The 27,252-nt window shown below is 44.6% G+C and overlaps 1 protein-coding gene across 8 annotated transcripts in view; it reads right to left on the bottom strand.

The window, feature by feature from the left end:
* The window catches only part of Ptprm (protein tyrosine phosphatase receptor type M), a 674,808-nt gene that overhangs the window by 45,539 nt on the left and 602,017 nt on the right, over positions 1–27,252 (bottom strand). For all 8 annotated transcript variants that reach the window (XM_060368219.1, XM_060368222.1, XM_060368217.1 and 5 more), the window contains one exon: positions 11,144–11,241. In XM_060368219.1, the coding sequence (XP_060224202.1) occupies positions 11,144–11,241 (98 nt within the window). The remainder of the gene's footprint in view (positions 1–11,143; positions 11,242–27,252) is intronic.

Here is a 27,252-nt window from a genome sequence, read left to right as displayed (position 1 = left end):
TCCTCAGTCTTAGGCTACAAGGACAGCAACTTAATACCACTCAGGATCTTAGAGGTGGACTCTCTGAGAATATTTAGTGCGAATTATGTCTTCCGGGCAGATACAGTGTTTGATTTTCAGTGGCTTTAGAATGAGTGAGGGAGAGAGGCTCTCAGTGTCCCCATCATGATGTGGTGAAGCCAACAGGGCCCTTGCAAGAATGGGAACACAGATGTTTAGACTACCAGAGCTGTGGAAGTTCATCAGCCCGTTTGCTTTGTAACGTACATTTCCCCAGGCATTTCAACATAGTAATGAAAAACAGACAAACACGCTAACCTATCACTGAGCGCCCACATATGTGCACAGGTGCACGTGTGCGCTCATTACTGTAATCATTGTTTTGACACTCCTTAGACTGTGCCTTGTCTTTCCTCTGGGTTGCCACATTTAGCCCAAAGCTGAGGGGAGAGAGGGCACAGCAGATGGTGGGAAACGGAAAAAGATCTCGGGTCTCACAGAGCCTTCCATTCACCTCTTTCCCGAGACTTCCGGAAAGCTCAATCTGTTTTTCAGTCAGCTCCTCCAACTCCACCTATCAAAAAGGAGCCATGCACCCTTCTCCTTAAATCTCCAGCCCTGTCATGGAGGACGGGGTGAGGTGGGAATGGATTTGCAGGAAGAACTTGGTTAACAGCCTTCATGTTGACTGTCCAGGTCACGAAGCCTGAGACCCAGGTTCATATCCAAGTTCTCCTCTTTCTTTAATGGCACCTCCTCCCAACACAGCCACGCTGTGATCTCCCACACTCGCCTTTTGCTGATACTGCTCAACAATGAAAAGCCCATGTTCCTCTCTGACCCCCTCATTTTTTTCAGTGATTACCATAGTCCTTGTTTTTCTCTCCCTTCTCCCCTTCTTCCTGGCTCTGTCATCCTGGCTGGTCGTGGGTCCTCCTGCCTGAGTGGCTGGGACAGCACGTATACGCTACCGTACCGAGCCAGAACGTTTCCACAACACTAATCAGAACAACTGAATCACTTCCTCAATGGCTTCCAGTGAGTCAGACATTCCCCTGTTACCGCTCTCCATCACAGACCCTTTTCAACAAGCTCTGAACTAGATTCCAGTATTAGAGTCCCCATCCACTCTAAAACAGATGTGCCAGGCCACCGGCTTTCTGGTCCTGCCACCATCTCTCCTCTCTGTGGCTTCCTTCCTTGTTTTGCTGAAATGATTTGTGTCCTATTCTTGCCATTTGAAATCATTTCTCCTGGAAGGCTCTAGCCTGTAACTGCCTTCTCCAAGTCCTAGATTCTATAGGCAGAATTTATCTTATCATTATCATTATTACATTCTGGCTTAAGTCTGTCACAGTTAATTGTTTATTATATTTGGGTTTCTAATATCTTATCTGATGTGCTATGAGGATGAGGAATTATAAATATCTTTCTATTTCTTTGTGCTATGGCTTCAGTAAGTATAACATTAAATGACCAATTAACTACACTAAGAAGGATTAGGAGACCTGGCCTTAGATTAATTTGTGAACCAGACAAATTAGGTCTCTTGGCTGATATTATGTGGTATTTTATATTTTCATAAGAGAGTTGAGATTGTTAGGTAGGGAAAAATCTCAAAGCTCAGGGGTGTGGCCAGGGACTTATATTTCATAGAAGTAACCAAGTCCCTCACTTGCTGGTCACAGAATGGCTTAGTAGCACTGGGTGTCTCCTTCCCTGGTGATTGTTAGTGGGAGGTGACTGGGAGCATGACAGGAATTGTCACAGGACACTGCTAATGACTTCTTTCACTTTTAGGTTTGTGTTAAAATTATGACAGTTTGGGACAAGAAGAATAAATGTTTTGTAGCAGCAGAAACAAATAACTTGTAGTCAGGAGAAAGGAATCAACGCTGCTGTCCCAGAACATAGAGATGCATCCATCTTTATGCATCCATAAAGATGCTTCCATATTCTGGGAAAGGGCTCTCTGACCAAATGTTTTCATGGGTCTCAATGGAAGGACCAGGTGGGCGGTTTGCACAGGGAAGGAAAAGGGCAGCTGTGGGCATGGGAAAAGAACAGTGGATATTCAATGCATGTATTTAGTCTCATGCTAACCCAGCAAAACAGGGGTGTTTGTGAGTTATTCTCTGTCTTCTATGGGTAGGAAGTTTGGAGTTCTAAGGTGTGTGTTTGGCACTGAAAGAGACTCTCACTACAAACTAGGAAGGGCAGAGCTAAAAGTCACAGTAAAGGACACAATGATAAATAACAGGGGCATGACAGTAGGGGAGATAAAATACCTATTGAAGACTCATGAAAAGTTTCTTGCTCATAATCGTTGTACTTAGGAGGTTAAGGCAGGAGAATTATGTGTTTTAGGCTAGCATGGATTACACAGATAGACTCCAATCACCCTCTGTACTCTCTCTCCTAAAAAAGAAACTATAATAAATTATTAATAAAAGAAGGGTCATATTTAAGTAGGTAGAGGAAAGAAAGATCTCATCAGAGTTCAAGAGATAACCACTAGTAAATATGGTTATTGAAATCTGAATTAATAAAATTAAATAGAAATTCAATTTCTTAATTACTCCCATGACATTTGAAGTTCTCAGTATCTCATGACACTGGAGGCTCTGGGTGGAACAGTACAATCCGAAATTTCTGGTCCCTTTACAGCCACAGGTTTTTCTTGTGTGAGGCATATTTGGCAAGCAGTAAATATTTGGGGTATATGTGTGGGTGTTTATTTACTATAACAAAATACAACTGACTTACTGGTTAATTTTGGCTCACAGTTTGGAGGTTTCAGGTCCTGGTCACTTGGTTTGACTGTTTCATCAGAACTGTATTAAGGCAGGCCATCATGGCAGGACCATGTGGAGGAGGAAGCCCATTTCCATTGTACAGAAGCAAAAGAAAAAAAAGAAAGGGCCATGGTCCTCAAAGTTCCTTCAAGGACACATCTTCAGCAACCAGAAGATTTCTCAAGAGGTCCCTGCTTCTTTGGGGTTCCTCCAATTGTGCCATCCTCGTGAGTAAGCTTTCAACACATGGCCTTTGGGGGGACATTCTAGATTTCAACCATAGCATTAGGTATGACTAGTAGGGATAAGGTTGGAAGTACGAGTTGGAGGCCATATTGATAAGGGCACAGAGAACAAGACAAGCACATTTAGGCTCCATTAAATATATATAAATATAATAAATAATTTATATTATATAGGTATATAATATATAATAATATATAAAATATAAATAAATATTATATATATATTTAATGGAGCCTAAATGTGGTTATATATACAAGTGTGCACTGAGCCGATGCAGTGAGTTAAGAGCCATTTTTATAAAAACGAATACAGCAGTGAGAAATAGGCCTGAGAATGGAACATGGCACGAGCTGAGTCGGCCTGTAAGTGTCTTGCTACCATGACTGCTGTGAAAGATTGTGTTTTGAAGCTACTGTGGAGTTTACGTGAGGACAGAAGGCAATGACCCATTCATATTGGTATTTCTGTGGCTTGGCATATAAATACCTGAAGTGGAGTAAGTATAAAACAAAGCGTGCTTTCAGTATTGGGTGATACAAAAAGGTGTCACGGTGAGTAGCAATCTGAATGACACATTTCGACTCTGAGGTGTTTTATTTGGGGGACATGGTTAATGAGTGTGAGAAAGTCAGATAATAAGCACAGGCAGGAGGCAAGACTTGATCCTGGTTCATGCAAATGGAGATGGATATTTGTTGAAAGAACGTAAATTAATCAAAGTCTAAGAGTGTAATCATATCAGGACACAAAATATTCTTTAGAAACAGTTGCTTTCTATAAACTTCTTGAAGACAACGCTTACAAATCTCTTTGAACACAGAGATGTTTATTTGGTGCTTAACTAGAGCCTTTACCCCTACTGACTAGCATTCACTGACTAGTACTTACTGGAAGGTACTCTGCATAGCACCTGAGAAGAATGGTTACTATCAAGCCAGCTTGCTGGTGATCTACAGCAGTGACCTGAATGCATGATATGGTGTCCAATAGTGGCTCAAATGTTGAGGGAATAACCAATCATCCTCTATTTGGATTTAAGGCCTACTCTATGAGATGGAACCCATGTCTGACACTCCTTGGTTAGCCAAGAACCTGAGATTAGATAGGCCATGGGCCTTGAGGAAAATAAAATATTACTGTTCAGACACATAGCAATAAAATGACTCCTCAGGACATTGCTATACTCAAATATCATTGTCTTGCTCAGCCATCATCAGGTTCTTCTTGCAGTAGATGAGGAACAGACACAGAGCCCCACAACTGAGCAGTGCGTAGGGAGTGAGAGACTTTGGAGCACGCAGTCCTAAATGGGACATCTTCACCAAACACCTCCTCTCAGGGCTCAGGAACTATGTAGACGAGGGGGTAGATGGACTGTAAGAGCCAGAGGTGACGGATGAGTCCAAGAAACTGTTTTTCAGACACAGGGCTGATGCACGGATGAACTCACAGAGACTGTGGATGTACAGACAAGTGCTGCACAGGTTCAAGTCAGACAGTGGCAGCGCAGAGAGAGGGAAACAGACACACATTCCCACCTTGAGTCTAAAAGCCATCCGTGGTTTTCTCCAGTGGAATCTCACTGGGTAATTTAAACACACTGAAGGGCAGGTCCCATGCCCAGCACCAGGTGGCCAACACAAAATGAACCAGTGATATTTCTGTAGACTTTTTGTCTCACACTGCTTTGTTTAGACAATTTCTTTGGCCTTATTGGTCTCTTGCTTATATTTTGTGTTGTTGTTGTTGTTGATGGTGGTGGTAGTGGTGTGTGTGTTTCTTGTATTTTTTCCCTTGGTTTTTGTTTGTATGTTTTGTCTGCTTATTTGGTTTCTAAAGAGAGAGAAAAATAAAGGGCTGAGTGGGTGGGGAGAGGAGAAGGATCCCAGAGATGACGGAGGAGGGGGAAAACATTATCAGAATATATTGCCTGAAAAAGATATCTTCAATAAAAAAAATAATGTGTTTCATTAAAAAAATTCCATGGGAAGGAATAGTTAAGAGTTTAAGACAGGGAAACCAGGAGTGCATATAAAAACAATTTATCTCTTCTCTCCCAGATAAGATTGATCAAGGTCTTCAAACAAGTCAAGTTCCTGTAGTGAAAGGGTCTTGTCGTTTTGTACTAGTAAAGGTTACCAGAGCTGTTCTTATAAGTAAGCAAGTTAGGTCTGTGCTTTAGGAAGTACAGCCTTCACTCTCTCTTGATTTTCCCACTGATCCTGGCTTTGGGGGCTACTGATGTTCTTTTTTCCTATGTATCATGGGCACTTGGAATTTTAGCACACCCTCTTTGTAGGTGTATTAGGAAGCTAATTCTCACATCCAGTGTTTATGTTAAACATTGCTGCTTCCGTGTTCTCTTTCGGAGAAATCCTATAGAAAGAATTTCAGATCAGCATCTTTGGGCAGATGAAATTCTCCCAGCTCCCTGTCGGTAGTTCCCTCCCCTCTTCAACCATAACAGAGGTTAACATCTGTGTTCCCTGCATTCTTGACTTCTCAAACATTTTGTCATCTGTTACCACGACTATTCAGTGACTCAACAATAATGCTCCTAAATAACTGTGAGGCCTTGTCTGGATTTTTAATAAACAGTCACATTCTAATGAGGTCTTCATAAAACTGACTAAATATGTTTAGAAATCATTAGCTTAAATTACCGGTGCAAAAATCTCCTTTGGGAGCCCTGCAGATTTGGTTATGAGACTTCTGGCAGATGGATTAGTTCAACCCCATGGCAGCATTTCTTTTTCTTTCTTTTTCTTTTTTTCTTTTTTGCATCTCCACACAAACAGTGTAAACAGGAATGCCTGGGAATCAAGAGCCTGGATAGAACACTGGCTGTCCCTCAGGTGGGTTCATTAAACAGGGAAGACAATCACAAAACATTCCAGCGCCACTTAGCTGCCAGGTGTGCAGCTGTTGGCAGGTGCCAGGGAAGCTGACAAGGGTCCCTTCCCAGGCACATGGGCTGAGATGGGATGCACCACGGTGACACGGGAGTCTCGGATAATGACAAGTCCTGGCAGATGTACCGGGACCCCACTGGAGGAGAGCGGAGCATCTCTGTCTTCTACAACAGGTGCCGTTGACAGCGAAGGCCTCCCAGTGGCTCCGGCACAGGCAATTAAAGCCCCTGGATGCCGAGTGCTTGAGGGCAAGGAAGGGTGGAAGCCGGTCTCCGGTTCTGACTTAATGAATCAGCAGCAAGTCTGTGTAAACAGACACACATCCGTGCGGCTCATGGGTAATTCATGAAGGACGCCCTGTGTGCGGTGCCCATGTTAAGTAGGTGGCCGTTGCCCTTAAAAATCATGTCATTTTGATTTCTTGGATGGTTTGCTGCTGTTGTTTTCTATGCACGGAAAGCGGGGAGCTGCTCTGAAGAAATGTGCAGCACTAAACAACAGGAAGCAGCCTGGAACAAGGTCGGGGCCTTTCCCCAGAAAGGAGATGACCTCTTGTCAAAACTTCCAAATCCATGGCAGACATTCAAGGATAGATGCCATTAATGTCACTACTAATTGAAGACAACCCCATGAAGGCACTAGAGGCCTCTTTCGGACTCACGCACACCCTTTCCACCATCCTGGTGAGAATTCAGGATTTGTGAAAAACAAAAACTCAACCATTTCTATCTCTTGTAAACCTATGAAAATAGACTTACAAACAAACCAGAAACCTAATGTCCACCCCCTCCTCCAGCTACATCACTTTGCCTGGAGTTTCCACACTGAGCTGTCAAAGCCACTGTCGTAAAACCCAACAGTGACCACCCTGTGCAGGGCAGGTCCAAGGGCCTGATGGAAAGAGGAAGCAGTGACTGCCCTAGCGAGGCATATCCAGTTGTTATATGTACAGAGCTCCACTACTTGAAATGAAATCCGACTTTCTGAAAAAATGTACCGTAGTCTTTTGCACACTGTAATTATAATTCTTTAAGATTGTTTATGGGTGGTCTGCCTGTGTGTATGTCTGTGCCTGGTGCTGGGGTAGGGGTGTGGTGGTTATGTGCTGGAAGAGGGTGTCAGATCCCCCTAACTTGCAGTTACAGATGGTTGTAAGCTGCCTTATGAGTGGTTTTTCAACTCTGGTCGTCTGCAAGAGAGAGTGCTCTTAACTGCTGAGCCATCTCCCCAGTCTTTACTGTAGTGATGAACAGTACATCACTACAAAGATCTTCTTAAGGTACTGAGTCCAGATAGAGCTCACTTGGGAATTTCAATGAAGAAAAAAAAGAAATGACATGTGCACAGTTATCCCTAAAGACATGCTGGAATTCACTATGGCACTGATTATTCACTTTTCGAAATGGTTTATGCCCAGAAATCCTTGAAAGCCAGTTCCGATGTAAATATTTAAAATCTGAGGTGGCTAATCCCTTGGGGGGGGGGGAATGCAGCTCTTGTAAAGGCTCCTGAAACCCGGACCACCTCCTGGACTATGGGATGTGGACATTCTGCAAGTATTTCTGGAGTCCGTCCAGAGCCTGGAATGAGGGCACTGTTCCTTAGAAGGAACGGAAGACCAAGAAAATCCTCGCTCTATCTATCCATGGAAGACCTCAAGGGCACATTTGGTTGTTCTTTGGCACTACTCAGGAAGCCACACACCATGGTTATTTACTGAGGATGGGAGAGGACAGACTCACACATATTTACTGAGGATGGGAAGGGACAAAACTGCATCATCCCTTAAATGAGAATGAATTCTGCTGCCATTTCCCACCCCCATAATACCCAGGAAAATCAGGGTCATTATGTATATCACTGCTGGTCCGAGGTTTGAAATAAAACATTTAAATTAATATCTAATATTTACTGAGTCCTCATGATGGACAAGGACTTTTCTATCTGATGTGGAGAAACTCATGTAACCTATAGCAGAACTCCCCAAAGTTCTGCTATTTGGTCTCCATTTGGACATGGAGTGAATATTTTATATCCCCAAATTCAAATGTTGAAACTGGATCACCCCTTCCTCATGGTGGCTGTATCTGGAAATGAAGGTCAAGGATAAATGAGGTTAAAAAGAGTGGGGCTCTGATCCGGTAAGGTTAGTGTCCATGTAAGAAAAGCCCTGGTGAATCACTCTATCCACAATGCTTCTTGAGATCCCAGGGAGAAGGCAGCCACATGAAAGGCAGGAGGAGCCTTCCCCAGGTTCTGGATCTTGCTGACCTTGGAGTGGAATTGGCAGCCTCTCAGCTCAAGGGACACTGTCATGGCTGTCTGACCTGATGGATGAGCAAACTCCATCGCATCCTACTTTCTCATGGTAAGAGAGATGCCCCTCTAGGATGCCCACATGACCAGCAACTGCTGGACCAGGCTCCAAGCCAGCTCACCTGTGCTCCCACCGGCTCCCAGGAGAGACAGAATTGAAAGAAAGAGACAGGCTTTATACTTCCTGGACAGAAAATATATCTTTGAAAGATTTTGTGCTTTACATAATGGACCCATATATAACCCCCTCAACTTGCCATTTTGGATAACCCTTGCTATACAGAAACTTTCCATGCTGAAACTTTCAAAAATGCCAATCTTTTTCTTAAAGCACTGGGCTTTTATTGTCCTTGAAACAATCTTCAAAAAGCCCAAAGTCTGAAACATTTTCCTGTGTTGTTTTCAGTACATTTTAAGAGCTGTATTTGTGATATGTAGGTCTTCCACTGTTACTTATTTGGGGTGTTCCATGAGGACGACATCTGTTAATTTTTAGTCCACAAGGATAAGCAAATGTCCCAGCTGGGTTGATTGAAAAGCTCACTTATTATCTATCTTACCACTTAGGCCTGCAGTCAACATCTGGGCTCTCTGTTTGGACATACTGGTCCATTTATCTCTTCCTATCAGTTTGTGACACCTATAATTTCCTCTTCTATGGTTTTTTTTTTTTTCTGGGATGGATTTCCAAACTGTCCTATCCTCATAAAGTAAGAGAGAAACCAATCTTTCTTTTCTATTTTTGTAGAATCATTTTATAAAACAAAGAAAAGGTATTTGTATTTTATAACTTATAAAGTTCAATATAACAAAATTTGGATATTGAGTACCAATAAAGTCCTTCACACTAGTAAATTTTCATGGCTGACTGTTGAAAGTCTTCAACTTTTAAATAAATTTTTTTTTGTCAGAATTTCATTTTCCTTTGGAACTGGTCTTAGAGAAGACTTTTTTTTTTATACAAAATTATCAAATTTACTATAATTCAGTTTATTCTTCTAGCATAAAGCCACTAACCTTTTCTAATATTGGTGAAATCTGGTTTTCTTCCTTTTATTTTTAATCTGTTGACAAATGTTTGTCTATTTCATATAATGCGGTTCGTAGTTCTTGATCTTTATTACTATAATTTAATCAATTTCTTGTCTACTTTTTTTATTTTTCTTTGGTTTTACCCTTGTCCACTTTCTTGAAGTAGATATCCCATCTCTCTTTTTAATGAAGAGCATCTAGGAACCTTTTATTTTACTTGCGCCCTGTGAGTTTAAACACTCCTCTCTCAAGGGGGGGGATTGGCTCTAGGGTCCCAGGGACTCTTTATGTGAATTGCTATAGCTTTTATGTGGAACCGAGGCAACGTCACCTCTAGATGGCTTGTGATACCCAACGCAGTGTAAACTCTACAAAATGGTTGTGTTTGTTTAAGAAACAATAATAAGAAAAAGCACATGCTGAATAGAGATGCCTTTTTGTTTTGGTAGATGGCGTGAAACTACCGTTGATTCAACCCACGGCCGTGGAACCCACAGCCACGGAGGGTTGACTTTTGGTGATACCTTTTCAACCTTATATTAGGTGTTGTCTTGACCAATAAGTTTAGCAGAGGTTTGTTTTCATGGGATCTAAAGTGAAGATGGAACAACGACCCTATAATTTGTCCAGGGCATGTGGATATTTTCTTTTTCTACACTCCTCCCTGCCTCCTCCCTGAGTTTGCCTTTTATCTGACCATCTACCCCTATAGGTTTGGATTTTATGTTAACCGAAGGCCCCAAGATGCTATCTCTTGGTCTTTCTGACCATCAAGCTCCCTCTCACCAAGATAAATCAAGGCTCCCTGCCTGCTTTTAGCACACTGCAATGTCCAAACTTTCCAGTCTCCGGCCCTTAGTGTACTTCAGGTCTGGGGTCATTTTGTTTTCTTGAATGTGAAGTTGCATGTTTCAAACTAGTCTACTTACATACTTATGTGATGTATAATTTATCTAGAATTTCAAGATGTTTGTAGAAGGTAGGGTTATAATCTGCCATCTCTTCTAGAATTTTCAGTATATCCCATGTGCTAGGATCTTCTTCTGAGACAAAGACTTTCCATCTCTGTGCGTTTCTGATACCTTCTGAGAATCTTAAGAAACACCCCTCCTTTAAGGTTCTTGCTTCAACAACTCAGTGCTAGGAAGAGTACCATGTCATTGCTAGATAAAAATACCGCCTTTCCTAAGAAGTAATGGGCTCTTCATTTGCCTTAAGTATCACTGTGGAATTGAGTCCGTTATAAAAGGCAGTTGTACTCTGTACATTTTCTCATCTAAGGTTTGTGCTCTGGAGGTGATCTGATGGCATGCTAACTGCTAAGATTACTGCCACCCATCAGCCTCAGAGTTAAATAATGAAAACCTATAGATAGTCACTAGAGTCAGGGATACAAGACCTTTGGGACAGATGGTTCCCTTTCCATAATCTGTTCATCTGTAGGACACTGACGAACACTGAAGCATGGCAGCAGGCTTGGGTTTCTAATCCAGAGACAGGTCCTAGCACTGAACAGCATTTTCAGAGCCAATTCCCCCGACTTACAGAACTCACTTAGCACCCAGAGTCTTGACAACCAACAACCAGCCCTAAGGCTTACAGGTGTCTCTACGTGCTCAATATACCCAGACGACATCAGCTTTTAAATCCTGAGTGTGTTTCCTGTCTATTGCTATTGCAACAGGTGAAAGCCGCTCACTAAAATTGTATAAGCTACCACGGCAAGCAGCAGGAGAGGCTGGTAGTTATTATTATTGTTTTGGAGGATACATCAAACAGTCCACATCTATCGCCTACCCAGCAAGAAACCAAAGTGTGTTTGTAGTGGATGGGCCAGCTTACCCTTCCCACTTCCACGAGGTTGGTCACCATGATGATGCTGGCCGTGTTCTCATGCCACACCATCCTCCAGAAGTCATAGATGGTCTCCTGCATGGGTCCTGCAGCAAAACAGAACAGAGGCATCATTTCCCATTGGACCAATGCCAGGACTTCAAAGAAACCTGCTCCTCCTCACACACAGACCCTTCACTTTTAGCCGGATGCCTCTCCACAGCAGCCATGCAGAACAGAACTCCTGTTACCTACGGTAACAGCCAATGTTTCAACCATGGGTGAGTTTTTTCACACCTTCCAATATTATCTGCATTTGAGTTCTCTTTACTCCTCTTAAACCACTACCGTGAAAGAAAGTGATTTCTCCATCATTTAGTTATTTATCTCCATAATACTCAAGAGTGAAATTTTAAGAAATGGCTAACATTACTCTTGCTGCTAACAATTGGCAGCTATCCCAGGGAAGCGCTACATAGAATGAAATGAGCCTCTGTAGGAAAGATGGCCTTTCTTGTGTCTAATATTTTTTTCTTCTTTGGTGCCATCAGTCAAATTAATCCATTTTCTCTTTCTATATGACTTTCCAGAGTGAGAGAGAAGTTAAGAGTCTGAAGCAGCTATTGTGCTTCCTGCCGAACAGAATGTGGCCAGGCACCTGTTCCCTCACCCCTTGAGATCTCAGCATTGAGAACACTTTCCTGTAGCTTTGGAAAAAAAAAAAGTGGGTGGGGCGTGAGGTTGCATGGGGCTGGAATCCGTTTTATAAAACGCCAGTGCTGATATCGCAGGCAGAGAAAGCTGGAATTTAAACGTTCTTTTAACTCAAACTTTTATTTTTTTTTTTACATGCATATAATGTATTTTCATAATATCTACCCTCTCCAATTCTCCTTGGCCAAGAGACTCCTCTCCCATTTCCGTGTCCTATTCCTCTTCCTCGTTTATTTTTTAGATAACTCATTGAGTCAAGTTCGTGCTGCCTGTGTATGTGTGAGCATGGCACCATCCACCAGAGCCTTAGAGAAACATGAAAAGGCTACCTCAAGCTCATGCGTACTTGAGACTGTAAAACTGACAGCCCGCAGAAGGCAAGGGGCAAATGCAAGGAGATGAGAGATGTACAAGCTCAAAGGCTTGGAAAGGTACATTTTCTATAGAGAATCATACAAATGCTCAGACACACTTAGAACTGCCTGCCACCTTCTAGCAGATGTTGTGGGTATTTGAACTTGAAGTGTATGTTCGTGTGTGTGTGTGTGTGTGTGTGTGTGTGAGAGAGAGAGAGAGAGACAGACAGACAGATTTGTGACAAATTACTCAGTTACTGTGAGCTTGTGTTGCCCTCTTTAGGCAACTGCACGAACATCTTTCAAGGCAACTTTGGGGACCCGTGGAATTAGAGCATCTTACAAACGACAAAGCCACAGAGGGAAAACAAAGTGTAGTTATTATTACTGATGTTCATCTCCAGACGCAGGTCTAGATGCAGCACAGCGAGGGCTGCCCTCAGCCACCCTGTGCCTCTGGACCAGTCGGCCACTGGCTATGGTGGAGAGACTCCCGTTCCATCTGTCCAGCTCCTTCCTCTTGTTCCCTGCCACACATGCTATCACTTCCTCCCATGCCCTTCAGAGAACAATGCAGCCTTCCCCTCCTGTAAAGGCAGAGAGTCAGCTGCACCATGTCTCTGTGACTAATCCTTTTGGGGGTGGGGACACACAGACCACCTCCTGGCAAACTACACTAGCCCTCTTGGCTATTCCCCCGGTACATTTGTGCCATTCTCCTGCCATAGAGGCTGAAGATTCCGGCGACTTTAATTGCAGGCTACAGATGGGACAGGGAAACATCAGCTTCTATCAATCACCACGTCCCTCGCTTTCATTGTGTACTTAACAGCTTGTTACTTATTCAGTAGGAAAATTCTGCATTGAGTCTATCTCCGAGCAAGCAGTCTTCCCAGCATGAAGAAAGCCCTGGAACGGGGAGGTAGCCTCATTAGGCACACAGGCCTGTGCCACATACTGAAACGTAAAGGAATAGTTCTGATGACCACGACTGCAGTGCAGGAGCCAAGGGTTCTGGCACCCTCCGGCACTCCTATCTTTGTCCCCAGGAGGCTTCCTGAGCATATTTGAGACCGTGCCCCTTTGTTGTGTTTTTCAAAGTGCTCCTCCATTAGCCCCTCTCAGCAACTGACACTGTGATTACTTAACTGAAATCACCCGTGGAGGGAACGTGATCCCTGAGTCTAGTGTGCTCTCTTGCAGAATGCCTATGGCACAGCAGCTCCCTGGACAGGTGAGTGACCATGCAAGGCTGCGTGCACATGAGGAATGTGGATGGTCGGTCCTGGTTTTAACTCCCCTCCTACAACCGTCTGTACAAGGCTGAGCACCCATCATCTTTCCCTCTTCTAGTTCTGGAAAGGGGCCATCCTTTAGGGGGGCTCATTCCAGACCCCGTGTGGCTATCACTCAGTTCTCAGGCACCACCTTGGGGCATCGACATTGAACTGTTGCTTCTGATTTCTAGGCAGATCTTGGCTCCAAGTTTATCTGCCCAAGGCTTTGCTTCCCAACGTGGCTCTCAGCCCATTACCCTAGTTCTCACAGTAAAATCCTACTTGCCAGTCATTTCCCACTGAGCGGTGCTCGGACTCTACCCACGGACAGGCTCTACGAACCAAGAAAGGTGTCACAAAACAGGAACCAAAAAGACCACATGGGGTTTGAATTGTTTATATGCCTAATTTTCATGACCTTTAAAATAAGGGGGTTTGTAAGCTCATGAAACGCATTTTCTAACCCCCTTTCACATGGAAGAAGGGGGTTTTTAGGGTAAGGTTTCCAATCTTGTTTTCTACCCTCTCCCCCCTTCAACCTGACAACTAATTAAAATTATTAACCAATACCTGGATAAGTGATTGTTCAGATGCAAGTGTCACCCTCCCCCCCCCAAAAAAGAAAAGGTCACTAGTAGCTACTGCATGTGACCTTAGTGGCCCCTGGTGGGTGGGCACTGAAAGACGGCGGCAATCATGAGCCAGAAGAGTGAGTCTACAACTGTGTGCTGGGTGTGCAAGGTTCTCATGGCTCCGAGATGTGGGGGAGCTCCTACTCCTCTGCTCTATACCTCAAGGATCATGGGGAATTTCTCCAAGCACACAGGAAATTGCTTGTCCCTGATGAGGATTCCAAAACAGCAGACGAAAGGGGAGGGGGTGCTACGAAAGCCTCTCTCAAGGTCTGAACGGGTGTGATTGGCAGCTCAGTACAGGACTTCGGCTGCTCTGGCTGAGTTGGAGGCCACTGCGATTTTCTGTGGCAGAACATTTACAGATGTTCACACAATGGGACAGAAGGTGAGGCTCAGCAGTTCTCCTCCCGTGGGGACTATGTCATTTGAAAGGTAAGGTCTGGAAATTTCAGCAACAGCAGACCAGTAATACATTCCATTTCCCTCACAACGGTTGGCAAGCACAGAGAAGGGAAGGCGTGGAGGGGCCGCTCACCACCATCCAGCCCTGCAAAGAACGAGGCGCAGGAAGAAAGATGAAACGCAATCAAAAGCCCAAGCAGAAGCACACTCAAGGATGAGCTCTATTGTGTAAGATGAGTTCTCTAGTTCACGGGAGGTGAGGGATATTACAAATTCTAATTTCAAACCCTGGTAGGCATCCTACAACTTGGTCTTTTCACATCTGAATTTCTATACAGCACACTTTTCTCTTAACTGAAGTCAAGGTCCTCGGAACACTCACAGGGCCTATTTGAGCTCTTAAAAAGCAAGGTATAAACACCAATGCTGTTCCAGCATACACAGAATAAAACTTAACATCTTTTGAGGTGTCTTACTTCCCAGGTGCCGTTTGAAGTACTTTAAGTGCACTATCTCATTAAATTTAAAATTCACCACCCTAGGAAATCAGTTCTATTGTCCCTGCCCTTGGAGCAGCAGTTGGATCACAGACAAGCTCTGGGAAGAACTCTGGGTCACATAGCTTGTGAGCCAGGAAGTTGAGGGAGGTTACCTTTCCTTCACTGCCTTCTCTTAGTCCCTCCTTCCCAAGGCAGGGAGGGTCTCACAGCAGCTGGCCTCCAACTCACCATCCCCCTGTCAGCCAGCCAAGTACTAGAAAGCATGACGACTCCATGCCAGGGCCTCCTAGAGAATGACCTAGCAAGCAAGCTTCAAGTAGACACGTGTCTACCCTACAGTCGCAAGAGGAAGACAGCAGAGAAACCCGTGTTGCCCACACAGAAAAGCCCTTTGAAAAGTGGTTTTACATCAGGTCAGTTTTCACCTCTAACGTGTTTGTTGGCTTCTTGCTGAAGCAGAATAATGTTCACCTTCATGAGCACAGCAAGCTGTGGGGTTTCTCTGCCAGCCCTCAGCTCTTCAGAACCACCCAGAGTTCTCTCAGGGCAAAGGCTTCCTGTCTCCCTTTCTTCCCGCTGATATTTTAGCCTCTACACCTAAAATATCATAGTGGCTTATCCCCCCCAGCTCTCTGTGTGCCCTTCAGTCTATCCCCACCCCCACACACCATGAAAACCAGCAAACCTGATCCTGCTAACCTCCTGTCTGCTAACAGATGCAGAGCATAATTCCAGACCTGTTCTTCCCACAGGCCACTTTGAGGACTCTTCCCTATGTGTCACTCCTTTCACACCTGTTTTAATTTACGACGCCAGACGTCAGTTCTTCCCTGGGCCACTGTTACAAGCCCTTAACTGACACAACAAGGTCTCTCATGGGGACGGTCTCCAAAGTGGCCCCTGCAGCACCAGCCCAGCCTCAGCCTGCATTTGGAAGCCAGGTGCGGCTGGGATCCAGGAAGGGACACCAGGGAGGCAAGGATGAGCATCACAAGTGCCTCCCCACTTTCCAGAGGCTGGCTGTTGTCTAAGATAGACGCAGTTCTAAGCATGTGCCCTCTCACAGCAGGCCCATTGTCAGAACAACCTCCAGCTGAGATATGCAGAGCCCCGGAGACAGAGAGCTTCCGAAGGCAGTCTGAATGGCTTTTCCAGTATTAATTCCCCAGTGCTTAATGTCTATGTCTGCAGAAAGCTGCCTCTCTGAGAAGCCTGAATTCATAATTGCCTTTCTTGCACTAAACAAGACCTCTGATCATCTCAGTGTAGTTGTGGCATTGCCCAGGAGGAAAAAAAACTACAGGGGTAAAAAAGATGCAGCTGGATTATTGACCCTAGAAAGACAGGGTGGCCTGCCTTCTCAGAGACCTCACTGCGAGGGTCAAACTTAGTATTTTGGTGCACTGTGGGGTGCCCTGAGTTTAGCACGCCTGAAATGGCGGAAGCCGCAATGATTTTCTTTTCAATGGAATCAGAACATCTTACAGCACACCTCAGTTTCTGAGAGGAAGGAAATGGGGCTAAGTCTAAGGATCATCTGAGCCTCTTGCATATCTCAGAGACATGCCAGTGTCTAGAGTAGATGGCGGAAATCTGCTCTCAAGGTACAGAGATACATAGAACACAAGTAGTGGCTAACAGTAAAAACACCTCTTGCCACACTTACTCAGAGAAGGAGAGGTTTGGAACTGGGGAGCTGGCTCAGTGTGTAAAAATTACTTGCCCGACAACCTGCATCCAGTCCTCAGAGCCGTGAAAGAGGCGGTGCACACCTGTAATCCCAGGAAGAGATAGGGAAACAGAGACAGGAGAACTGGCCAGAAGCCTGTGGGACAGCTAGCTAGCCTGGAGAAGGCAGCACAGGAGAAAGAGCGAGAGAGAACCTGGACAACCGGAGAGAGCTGACTTCCAAAACCTGTCTTCTGGCCCCACGGGTCATCTTTCTCTTTTCTCTCTCTCTCAAACAAATAATTAAAAATATAGATAAATCAAAGAGAACATGTTATTTATAAATATAGAGAGGGGTGGAGTTTGAAACGTGCTAGGAAACACTGAGACCCTTTAAACGGGTGGAAATCTCTAGCTAGGGAAAGTCTGATATCGGGAGCCCTGCATGTGCGTGACTACTGAAATGGTAGGATGGAATGCTGATGGTGTGACGCAGAGGTCACAGAGGTGGTGCAAGGACAGAGGGATGGGGAGGGGCCCTGAGATGACACACCTACAGATAATCCAGGGTAGTGGCGTGGCTGACACTGGCCCACCTTGGGCTTTGGCGGGCCCTCTGGCCACAGGTTTATTCCATCAGAACAGACAAGCATGTAAGGTGCAGCATAGCTGTGCAAAGATGCAAGCCTGGGGTTTGTGCATTAATTATAAAGCTCCTGCTACACACATAAAAGTGGCCCTAAAATTTTGATCCATTATTGGTACCATTGCTGTTGGCGATAAACTAAAATAGGTATTATAAAGTCAGTTGCTCAACAGTCAGAGAATTCGACATCCCTTCAGTGGCTTCCAAGAAAGCTTTTATTACAAAACTTTATGTGACTTTTCAGCACGATACTGCCATAACACTCAGACTCATAATTTCATATTTAGTAGCTTTTCATTTCTGCAGAAGCCAAATGTGGAAGGTAAAATGTGGCACTGTGCCTTATGGACTGATGTGATAACGGTGACACGGAACACAGCTGGCTTCCGCATTAATAACCCTTAACATCACTTATTTGATAGATGCTTTTGCTCTCCCCTGAGGCTACTTGTGGCAAAATGTAGAATTTTATGAATAATCTTTGGTTTCGGCTGCAGACTAGAAAAAGCAGAACCGAGATGTCTGGGTACAGGGGGCATGATTTGCTCATTTTCCAAATGTGAAGACTCTCGTGAGAAAATGACTAAGAGAAACAAGGAAAGCCCACTAATGAGCCAGAGGCAAATGCACAGTTATTCTATGATGGGGCAAACTGGAGGAGTAGTTTATTTAACCGGAATTTGAAAAGGCGCATGCTGCATGACAAAATGCCCATTTCTAAGCTCAGCCAAAGCAAACCTCCTTCACATCTAGATTACAGGGTTCGGACTGTTCAGCAGTCCCCTGGAATTTTAATTGGTGAGTGTAAAAAAATGAGGAACTTGGCATCAAAGCTACAATAAAAGGGACTTTTTTAGAAGTAGTGTCAGAAGCTGTGCGGTCAGAAGCTGTGCGGTAGATAATGGGGTTAGGTGGTGTTTCCACTTTGTAAATTCCCAGGGTTTCCAAACAATGGCAAACCCCTGCTCTCCCTGTAGGGTGGGTCCTACCTGCCAGCTCACTGACCAGCGGGTGCATGGCTGCACTTCCTGCAGAGGTTACTCCCACACCTGAGGCTCAGCCACGCTTCCTTCCTGTGGGCCTTTCAATCATTTCCCTCTACAACACTGACCTCACGCTAATGGGACCATTTTCACCCACGTTCCTCTCTCCAGGCTGAGATGCAGCATGAAAGGACTCATGCTTTTCTCTTACTAGTTTCAAGGATTATTTGTTTGTGGGTGTAACATGAACGGCCACACACATGTATGTACATACACACATACATATATACATACATACATACCATGAGCACATGAAACTGATTCAACAGTGACAGGCTAAATTGGATTTAATTACAGGTAAGCTATAAATTTATATAAGCCACACACACACACACACACACACACACACACACACACACACACATATATATACATACATACATATCCCCAGAAACTTCTGTCCATAATTTCAGCTACAACTCTTCAACACTTTTTAGCTTAATAACTTGGTTTTCACTCCCTTCATTTTTTCAATTAAAAGTAATTAGGAAATACTTTCAAATACAAAAGTCTGAAGAACTATACAGCACCCATTTGTCTTTTTGCTATGTGTGTGCATGTACGCACTTTTGTGTGTGTGTGGGATAGCTGTGGGCATGACATGTGTGTGGAGGTAAGAGGACATCCTCACGTGTCCTCCAGTACCTTCTACCTTTTGCTTGAGACAAGGTCTCTGGCTGGCCTGGCTCTACCATATAGGCCAGCCTTGCTGGCCCAGAAGCTGCAGAGGATGGCCTGTGTCTGCCTCCCATATCACCATTGCTGGGACCGCAGGCACATGCCTCCTTGCCCATCTTTTTATGTGAAATCTGGGGATCTGAATTCAGGTCCTCATGCTTGCAAGGCCAGCACTCAACCCACTGAGCCTTCTCTCTAGCTCCGCTCCGTATTTCTCTTAATAAAGGTACATTCAACTGGTGTCCACAGCCTTCTAAGATACATTAATTCTAGTCTTTACTTCCCCATTTTAAAAGGGTATTATGGTCTAACATCAGGTCCCTTAAGTTTATCCCTCTACAATCAGTCATTGTTATAATTCCTTTCTTCTCTCATTTTACACATTCTCATTCCTTTGTTTTTCTTGAATTTATCTTTACTAAAAATAAAGTTCATTCATTTCTATACTATAACTAACCTTATCTTAAGTCCCAGAAAAAGTAAAACAGAGGAAGAAAAATTTAAGAATAAATTGAGTTTCTGAATATTACCAATTCTTTGCCCACCTGGAACCCCAACATCATTATACAAGAAAATGAAATAGTAACTTTGAGGTCTAAGCTTATCATGCTTTTGGGGGCAGGGAAAGACGCAGAGGATGTCTTTGGTTTTATTTGTTGATAAATACTGCATATGTGTTTGTGTGTGAGAGCACGGGTATAGGTACGGTTTCAAACATTGTTTTTTCCACCTTTTAAACCTTAAAACAATGTTGCTTCCAGTCTGTGATGAAGTTAATTGTCTACTTAACTCAAATTTACCTTTGTTCAAAAGTTTGCAGTGACGATGACCATTGTACTTTGAAGGGAGCATAGGGTGTGGGTGAAACACGGTGGTTCCCTTTGCTGGGTCCTTCTGGAAGGAAGCTCGGGTTGTACAGAATGAACCACTTAGTGATGCTTATGTGGCTGTGTTTGGGACAAAGGCCTAAATCATCTCTGCCACTGGGAGATGTGTGTTCAGGACTGGCAGCATCATGAGTGTGGGTAGAGAGGTAGCTAATGCTGACTGAAAGGCCTCTGACAGAGCTGGCTTCCAAGCCACACCCTCTAACCCCCTCTACAGTTGACACTGTAAGTAACCATTTTCCTCTAAGACTTCTCTGGTGAAGACTGTCTTGGACCAGTTACTGACACAAAGTATGCCTGCATTCAGAAGGAATGTTAGGGCCAGCATTCCAAGATCTGATTGTATAAGCAAAGTGTAGCTACGAGTGAGATCAATGATGGAGAAATGCTCACCCAACTTGGCACCGCAATGTCTGCGAGCATTTCTGGAAGCCCCATCTACAGGGATCGTTATTTGGCTGTGCTCTCTGTGGGCTTCACTCAGCACTGTTCCAGAATCATGCCTCCATAGCAGCTGAACAAACTCTTTCAGCTGGAAGTGGTACCCCTGTGACTGGGAAGGCAGAGGCTCCTAAGGTGCTTGATGTGGAAGGCAGCTTGATAAAGGCAGACAAAGCAGATCTGAGACCAGCAGGCACAGATCAAAGCCCCTGATGAGCAGCGGCAACACAGAGCAGCCGCAACACAGTAAAGGCTCAAAGTCATGGTGGATTGTAGAGAGCAACGACCCGCCCACAAGTCAGAGCCACTCATGGCTTCTGCAGGGCCTGATCCCTGGCACAGGTTGCATGCCATGTGCATGGGGAACTGGGAGGAGGCACTGGACAAGGTGCCTAAGGGTGGAGGAACACGACAGATGCCCACTACCCAAAAGCCTCCCCCTGGCTGTGACCCAGAGAATTCATCAGTGTTGGCCTTCAAAGAGACGTCTCAGAAGCCAAGTCCAGGTACTTGTGCAGGCTGCTCAAAGGGGAGGAGAGGAAAAGCAATTAAGGGGAGAAAGAAGAATAGAAGCTCTCAGAGTGGAGTGGCTTGGCAACCCAGAGGACCTGGCTGCCTTCTGTCACAGAGAACAGTGGAGGGAAAAAGCCTGAATTCTCATGCTTCAGGGGCTACTGCCAAAGGGATAGAGGCTTTCATTACTCTCCATCCCCTTTAATTAAGCTTCCCTCTGTACACAAGTGGGATCCTCTTTTATTTAACAAAAAAGAGAATCAATCTAATAAATGAATAAAATAGAGATAAATTGGCTCCCTAGACAAAGCTGAGGGCAGGTGCTCGGAAACATTCTGCAGGCAGTGGAGAGCCTAGCATTAGGAAGTTTCCAGCAGTGAATTTTAAAGAAAAGCCAAGAAACAGAGGACACTGAATCAGCATTCATTAAAAACAAACACAAACACAAACAAAAACAAAAAAGCCAATAAATGGGGCAGATAAACTGTCTAAGGAAGTACTGGATCGTCGAACAAACCGTCAAAGGAGCCGTCACGGTACCATCTGAAGGTAAACCCCAGGCTGCCGTGCATGCCGGGGACACTGGTGACTTTGTGAAGACCCTGTGCTGAGCCCAGTCTTTGGTAGAGGTACAAAGCTGCTCAGTGAGCTTTGGATGGCCTGGTCTTTCAAGGGAACGGCTCAGCTCTGCAACAGCCTTTGGTGTCGAGGCCTGAGAAAGCTGGACTTATGGAAGATAGATGAGAATTACGTTGTAACCCTTCCCTTTCAAAGGCCTGACCTGGCAAAAAAAAAAAAAAAAAAAAAAAAAAAAAAAAAAAAAAAAAAAAAAAAAGAGGTGACCTGAAGTAACTATGCATTTAATCCCCTGCTGAACAAAATGTCCCTTAGGAGAGCAGGTGTGACATACGGCATTGATTGTCTTCTCAGCCGAGCACTGCACACGTCCTTCCGTCAGTCCACACAGTTGGCGGCATGCATGATTCAGTTCCACGGGTAGGGATAAAGGTCACTGAACTACATTTCTTTCTCAAGTTCCAACTCTCCTACTAAAAAATCTCTAAAAATCAATGAGGATAGACTGGGAGATTAAACGTTTTTTTTTTTCCAAGTCTAAAGCTTTATCTCTTTGTCTTTTTAATTTTAAATGAGGTGTACACCTAAATTTCTCTTAAAGATTTAAAAAGTCTTTGGAGTGACGGTTTCAGATTCAGTGTGGAAGAGAAATCATGGAAGGCTCATCTTCCTGTGTCTGGCTGACTTCATATATTATATAAACACACACACATAGATAATATTTTTAAAAATCCATCCATTCATTGATGGACGCATTAGTTTCCTTCCTTGGCATTATGAGTGATGCTGTAATGAACATAGAGTGTGTGTTCCAATTAGCTGTAGGATAAGATATTTAATATCTTTCCCACGAAAGAATAATAAAATCTGGGATGATGGACAGACTAATTACCCTTGTATGATTACTCTACAATGAATATGTGGGTTGAAACACTATATTCCATAAACATATCAAAATAAAGTACAAAGAAAATTAAAAATTAAAAACAAATAAAGACCATTTAGGCGCGATTATCAACTGTCTTTACATTATTCTGTATGAATTAAGCTCCATTATTTCTGGAAGGACACAGTTGGCTGGGGCATCATCCCGTTGTTTACTGCCTTCCTTTCTAGTCTAAGGTGTCCTTAGGTGTTATCAGTGCATGTTGTTAGGAATACAGGCCTGAACGGTATCCACGAAGCCCGTCACCGAGACTGCTCATTCTAAGAATGTCATGGACAGGTGCAAGGTGCAGCCTGCCTCCAACTGATGTGGATTGAACCCTCTGGGGATCACTGTGCAGAAAACACACAACATTTTTGTTTTCAAAGCCCCGTGACCTCTTTAACGGTGGAAGTTGAAGAGTGCTCCACTTGTTTGTAAACGAGTCTCAAATGGGACATAACAAATGAACCCATAGCAAGGGTTGCAACTGGCTGCCAGTGCAGGAACCGCTCAGCCAGGAAAACAAGGGCGCTGGTCACAGAGAAGTTAGAGGTGAAGAGCGAGGCACATGGGCACTGGGGCAGAGAAACAGAAGCTGTGTGCTGAGGGCCGAGATTCCGATGAAATAAAACAGTTCTTTCAAGTCCACTGGGAAATAATTTCAAGTGGTTGCCTCCATTTGGAGGCCAGGATGTGGGAACAAATGCTCCTTACAGAGTCGTGGAATGGGCACTGGAGCCCCGAGAACTCTCCACTTCCAGAATGGCTGCCCCGGAGAGCAGAGCGAGCCCTTCGCGGCTTTGTGTTCTCTATTCCTGACGCCTGGGGTGGAGTCTGAGCTGGGAATGTACCAGCCAACCCATCTTCCTGGAACACAGAGAGCATGCGCGAGAAGTGCACAAGGAAACCTGATTCACTGGAGCGGTTCCCTACGCTGTGGGAGGCTCACCCTAATTTCTATCACGTTCACTGTGAGGTTTGCCCCCTGGATGGGAATCTCTGGAGCCAAAACTCTTCAGGTTTCTCCCTTTCAAATTCTGACAAAGGATGATGATCAAAACTAATTCAGTAAGATGCACTTTGCGGAGGGGAAGGAGCTGCACGTCTAAACAGGCGCAGTGCTAAGTAGTGTCACAAGACGAGCTGTTTCTAAACATATAACTAAGAAAAGTGTTCTGTGGAACAGGAGCTGGGCAGCCCTTATCTGAAAAAAGAGACGACGGGTCGCTGGAGTTATGACAGTTACGTATTACCAGGGCAGAGGCCTTGTGGGACCAGCATGGCTTCTTTCCACCTGGTTGAGTACTCACTACACGGTCAGGATGTGGCTTCCGGTTCATTCCTCTGTGCACTTGCGCGCTCACTTGTTCTTGTATTTCTACTAAGGATCCGCCTGGTGTGGGCTGTTGGCTGATGGTACTGTTCACTGAATCAGTGAGTGAGCCCCGTCACTCCTAATGTCTTGGTTCTGAAACAACCTGCTGCCACCTTCTCTCTTCATCCGGGCTGCAGGGGTAGAATGTCCCCGCCAGGCTGTTCCCAGCGTTGCCTGGCAGGCACAGAAAGTTCCACCTCATGCCAGTTTTCTAGATCCACCTGCGTGCTGTCTGCTGGCATGGCTGTACGTCATCCAACATGAAGGTCAGCATCAAAGCCTCTGAGAATAAGGCCAGTATGGAGAAGGGCAAGGAGTCACAGTGTCTGTCTGCATGGTGTCCGTGGTCTCTGAAGATCGTGCCAAAGCTTCTTAAAAATGTCCAGTTCAGGTTTCTCCCCATGGGAGAGACTGAACGTTCGGTCTCTAAATTTTACTGCAGAGCGATACATTTTAGTTATCTGATTAGTGAAGCATGCTGAACCCTGTGGGTTCAGTGCCTTGCCAAGGCCCCTCAAAATCACAGGGGAGGTGATTTTGAGTTTTTATAGTGTCTGTTAGTCTCTAGATGCCACAACACCCACCTTCCTAACCACAAAGCTGTGCTCTCTTAAGAGTAACCAGTGGCTCACAGGTATATGCCAGTCGCACGGATGACTTTTATCTTCCCCCTTTGGGGTTCAGGCAGTGGGGGCCTGTTTTGTTTCCTGTGCTTGGCTTCCTCACCTGTAATCTGTGGACGCTGCTGGAGCCTACCTCCATACTCAGGGCAAACAGCTGATGAGCTGTGTACCTGAATGGAGAACATGGCGGCACAGAGGATGCTATGCCGAGGGCTAGTCACCAAACACTGGATGAGTTCAGACAACTTCTGTGACAGCACAAGATTTGAACCCAGACCTTTTGACTACGGTGTATATCTCCAAAACAGCTCGCTTTAAAGAAATAAATGCTAATCTTGGGACCTTTTCATCTACTTTTTTATTGTTGACTCTTTTTGTACTATAAATGCTTAAATTTTGGGAAAATCAGTGGCCATGAGCTTTGGAGAACAAATGTAACACAGTAACACCAAGCAAAAAAACCCCCAAAAGAGAACAACAAAAGCCCAGACCCTAAATGACCATGGTTCATAATGAAAGATTAGAACTCTAGAATCTTTCAGCTTGAAGTTAATTTGACTTAATCTTAATAATAGTTTCATCAACTTATAATGGTTAAAAAGTTGGTGCCTAAGACAATTTTAATTAAGAGACATTAATTAAGAGATTATACCATAGAAAACTTGCTTTTTAAGTTGTGTTGTCCTGAGGAGCATCATCAGCTAGAAGCGAGGCTCAAGACTCCAAGTCGCTTAACCATATGGTTTTGGAGGATGAGTGTGTAGTGCAGGCCTGAGAGTGTCAAGTTCTCCTTCTACGGGAGGTCATGAGTGCACTCCGGAAAAGGGCTTGTTTGGCGTGAGGAGGTACTGTGTGCAGCTGGACAGGAGGGGTGACTTCTGGAGTAGGGATGACGAGTGCCCTGCATTGAGCTACAGTGTCAACTCTGGGAGAATCGCTTCCACAATGCTAAATGAGTCTATGGCAACAGTTGACCTGGCTGGTAAGGATTCACAATGCTCCCAATACAAATGGAGAATATCCAAGGTGATGGCTATACTAGTCATCCCGACATACTCATCATACACTGCAAATGCATATATCTGTATGTAGATATGTGTGTGTGTATATATATTTAATGTTTATTAAAATGTCATGCAGTATGAAAGTGTGCACAATTATGTGTCAATTAAAAACAGAACCACATAAATAAAAAAGACAAAAATATAGATGAAAATGAAAACAATGAGAGAGAGAAAGGAAAAGGAAGAGGGGAAGAGGAAAGGGGGAGGGAGAAGGCAGGACAGTGCTCACAAACCACACTCATCACAACAGAAACCACTTGCAAAGTTTGAGGCTGCCTTGCACTGTCTTTCCCTAAAAGCTAAACTAACTCCTAAAGTCTTTTTTTTTTTTTTTTTTTTTAATGCAGCTATCCTGTTTTATACATTGGAAGTAGGAACAGGATAGAGCCTTTCACAGAGGACCTCTGAAAGACTCTACCCATTAGGGTTTCGAGGAGATACTGAGACTCACAGCCAAACTTTAGGCAGAGTTCAGGAAACCTTATGGAAGAAGAGGGAGATAGAAAGACCTGGAGGGGACAGGAACTCCACAAGGAGACCATCAGAGCCAAAAAACCTGGGACCAGGGGGTTCTGCAGAGCCCAATACGCCAATCAAGGACCACGCATGGGGAGGACCTAGAACCCCTGCTCAGAGGATGCCTATAGGCTGCTCAGTTTCTAAGTAGATTCCCTAGTAAGGGGAACAGGGACTGTCTCTGACATAAACTCAGTGGCTGGCTCTTTGATCACCTCCCCCTGGGGTGGTGGTGCAGCCTTGCCAAGCCACAGAGGAAGATGATACAGCCAGTCCTGATGAGACCTGATAGGCTAGGGTCAGACAGATAGGGAGGAGAAACTCCCCTATCAGCAGGCTAGGGAAGGGGCATAGGAGGAGAAGAGGGAAGGTGGGCAGGACTGGGAGGAGGTGAGGGAGGGGGCTACAGTTGGGATACAAAGTGAATAAATAATAATAAACAAATAAATAAATTAAAAATGCAGCTAAACAATAAAGCAGCTAAACAACAAAGCCGTTTTGTGGAGATCCCCCTGGCTGCCCATCAGAAAGCCAGCAGGCACTCTGTCCCAGCACAGTGAGGGAGTGCTCCTTACTGTGCTCCATCCCAGCTGCTGCCCTGTCCCTGGGCTGCACAGTGACTGAAATGTCATAAGCCCTGAGCTACCCTAGCTCTGAGCTACCCCAGCAAACTCTTCTTTGGCCCCTTGCTTTGAGCTAGGTGGTTGAAATCCCTTCTGTCTCCAGCTCTGGGCAGGCAGGGACAGACACTACTTCCTGTCCTATGCTCTTTCAACTCGCTGAGTCATCAGTCTCGCACGTTACAACTGTATGACTGTATCATTCAGATGCAGTCTGGGCCATCAGTCTATTGACTTCTGTACAGAAAAGAATTCAACAGGGCGGACAGGAATAACATACTGAAAACTGACAGTTCTAGTTTGAATTAGATCCTTTCAGTCTTCAGAAATGCTAGCACTATCATTAAGGTCAAAGCCAGATGTTGGCTGAAAATCAGTACTGATGGGCCTGTGCGGTCGGTCATGAGGGGAGAGATGCTTGTGCATGCATTCATGATATGTCTTGTGTAGGTGAAAATCTATATTATAACCTCTTGGGAATAAAACAGGTTGTAAGGGTATGAGCCTAGGCATGCAGCTTCATTGCTTTGAGTAAATTTCTTCCAGAATTATTCAGTGCCAAAGACTGGGAGAACACAGAGTAAAGACTTGCATCTATCATTAGCTCTTGCTGCCTATTTTGCTGGCTTCTTAGAATGAAGCAGGATTTTGTGGCT

Source organism: Meriones unguiculatus, chromosome 15, assembly GCF_030254825.1.
Source record: "Meriones unguiculatus strain TT.TT164.6M chromosome 15, Bangor_MerUng_6.1, whole genome shotgun sequence".
Lineage (NCBI taxonomy): Eukaryota > Metazoa > Chordata > Mammalia > Rodentia > Muridae > Meriones > Meriones unguiculatus.
The sequence above is the reverse complement of the archived record's forward strand: the minus strand, read 5'-3'. Positions and strand labels throughout refer to the sequence as shown.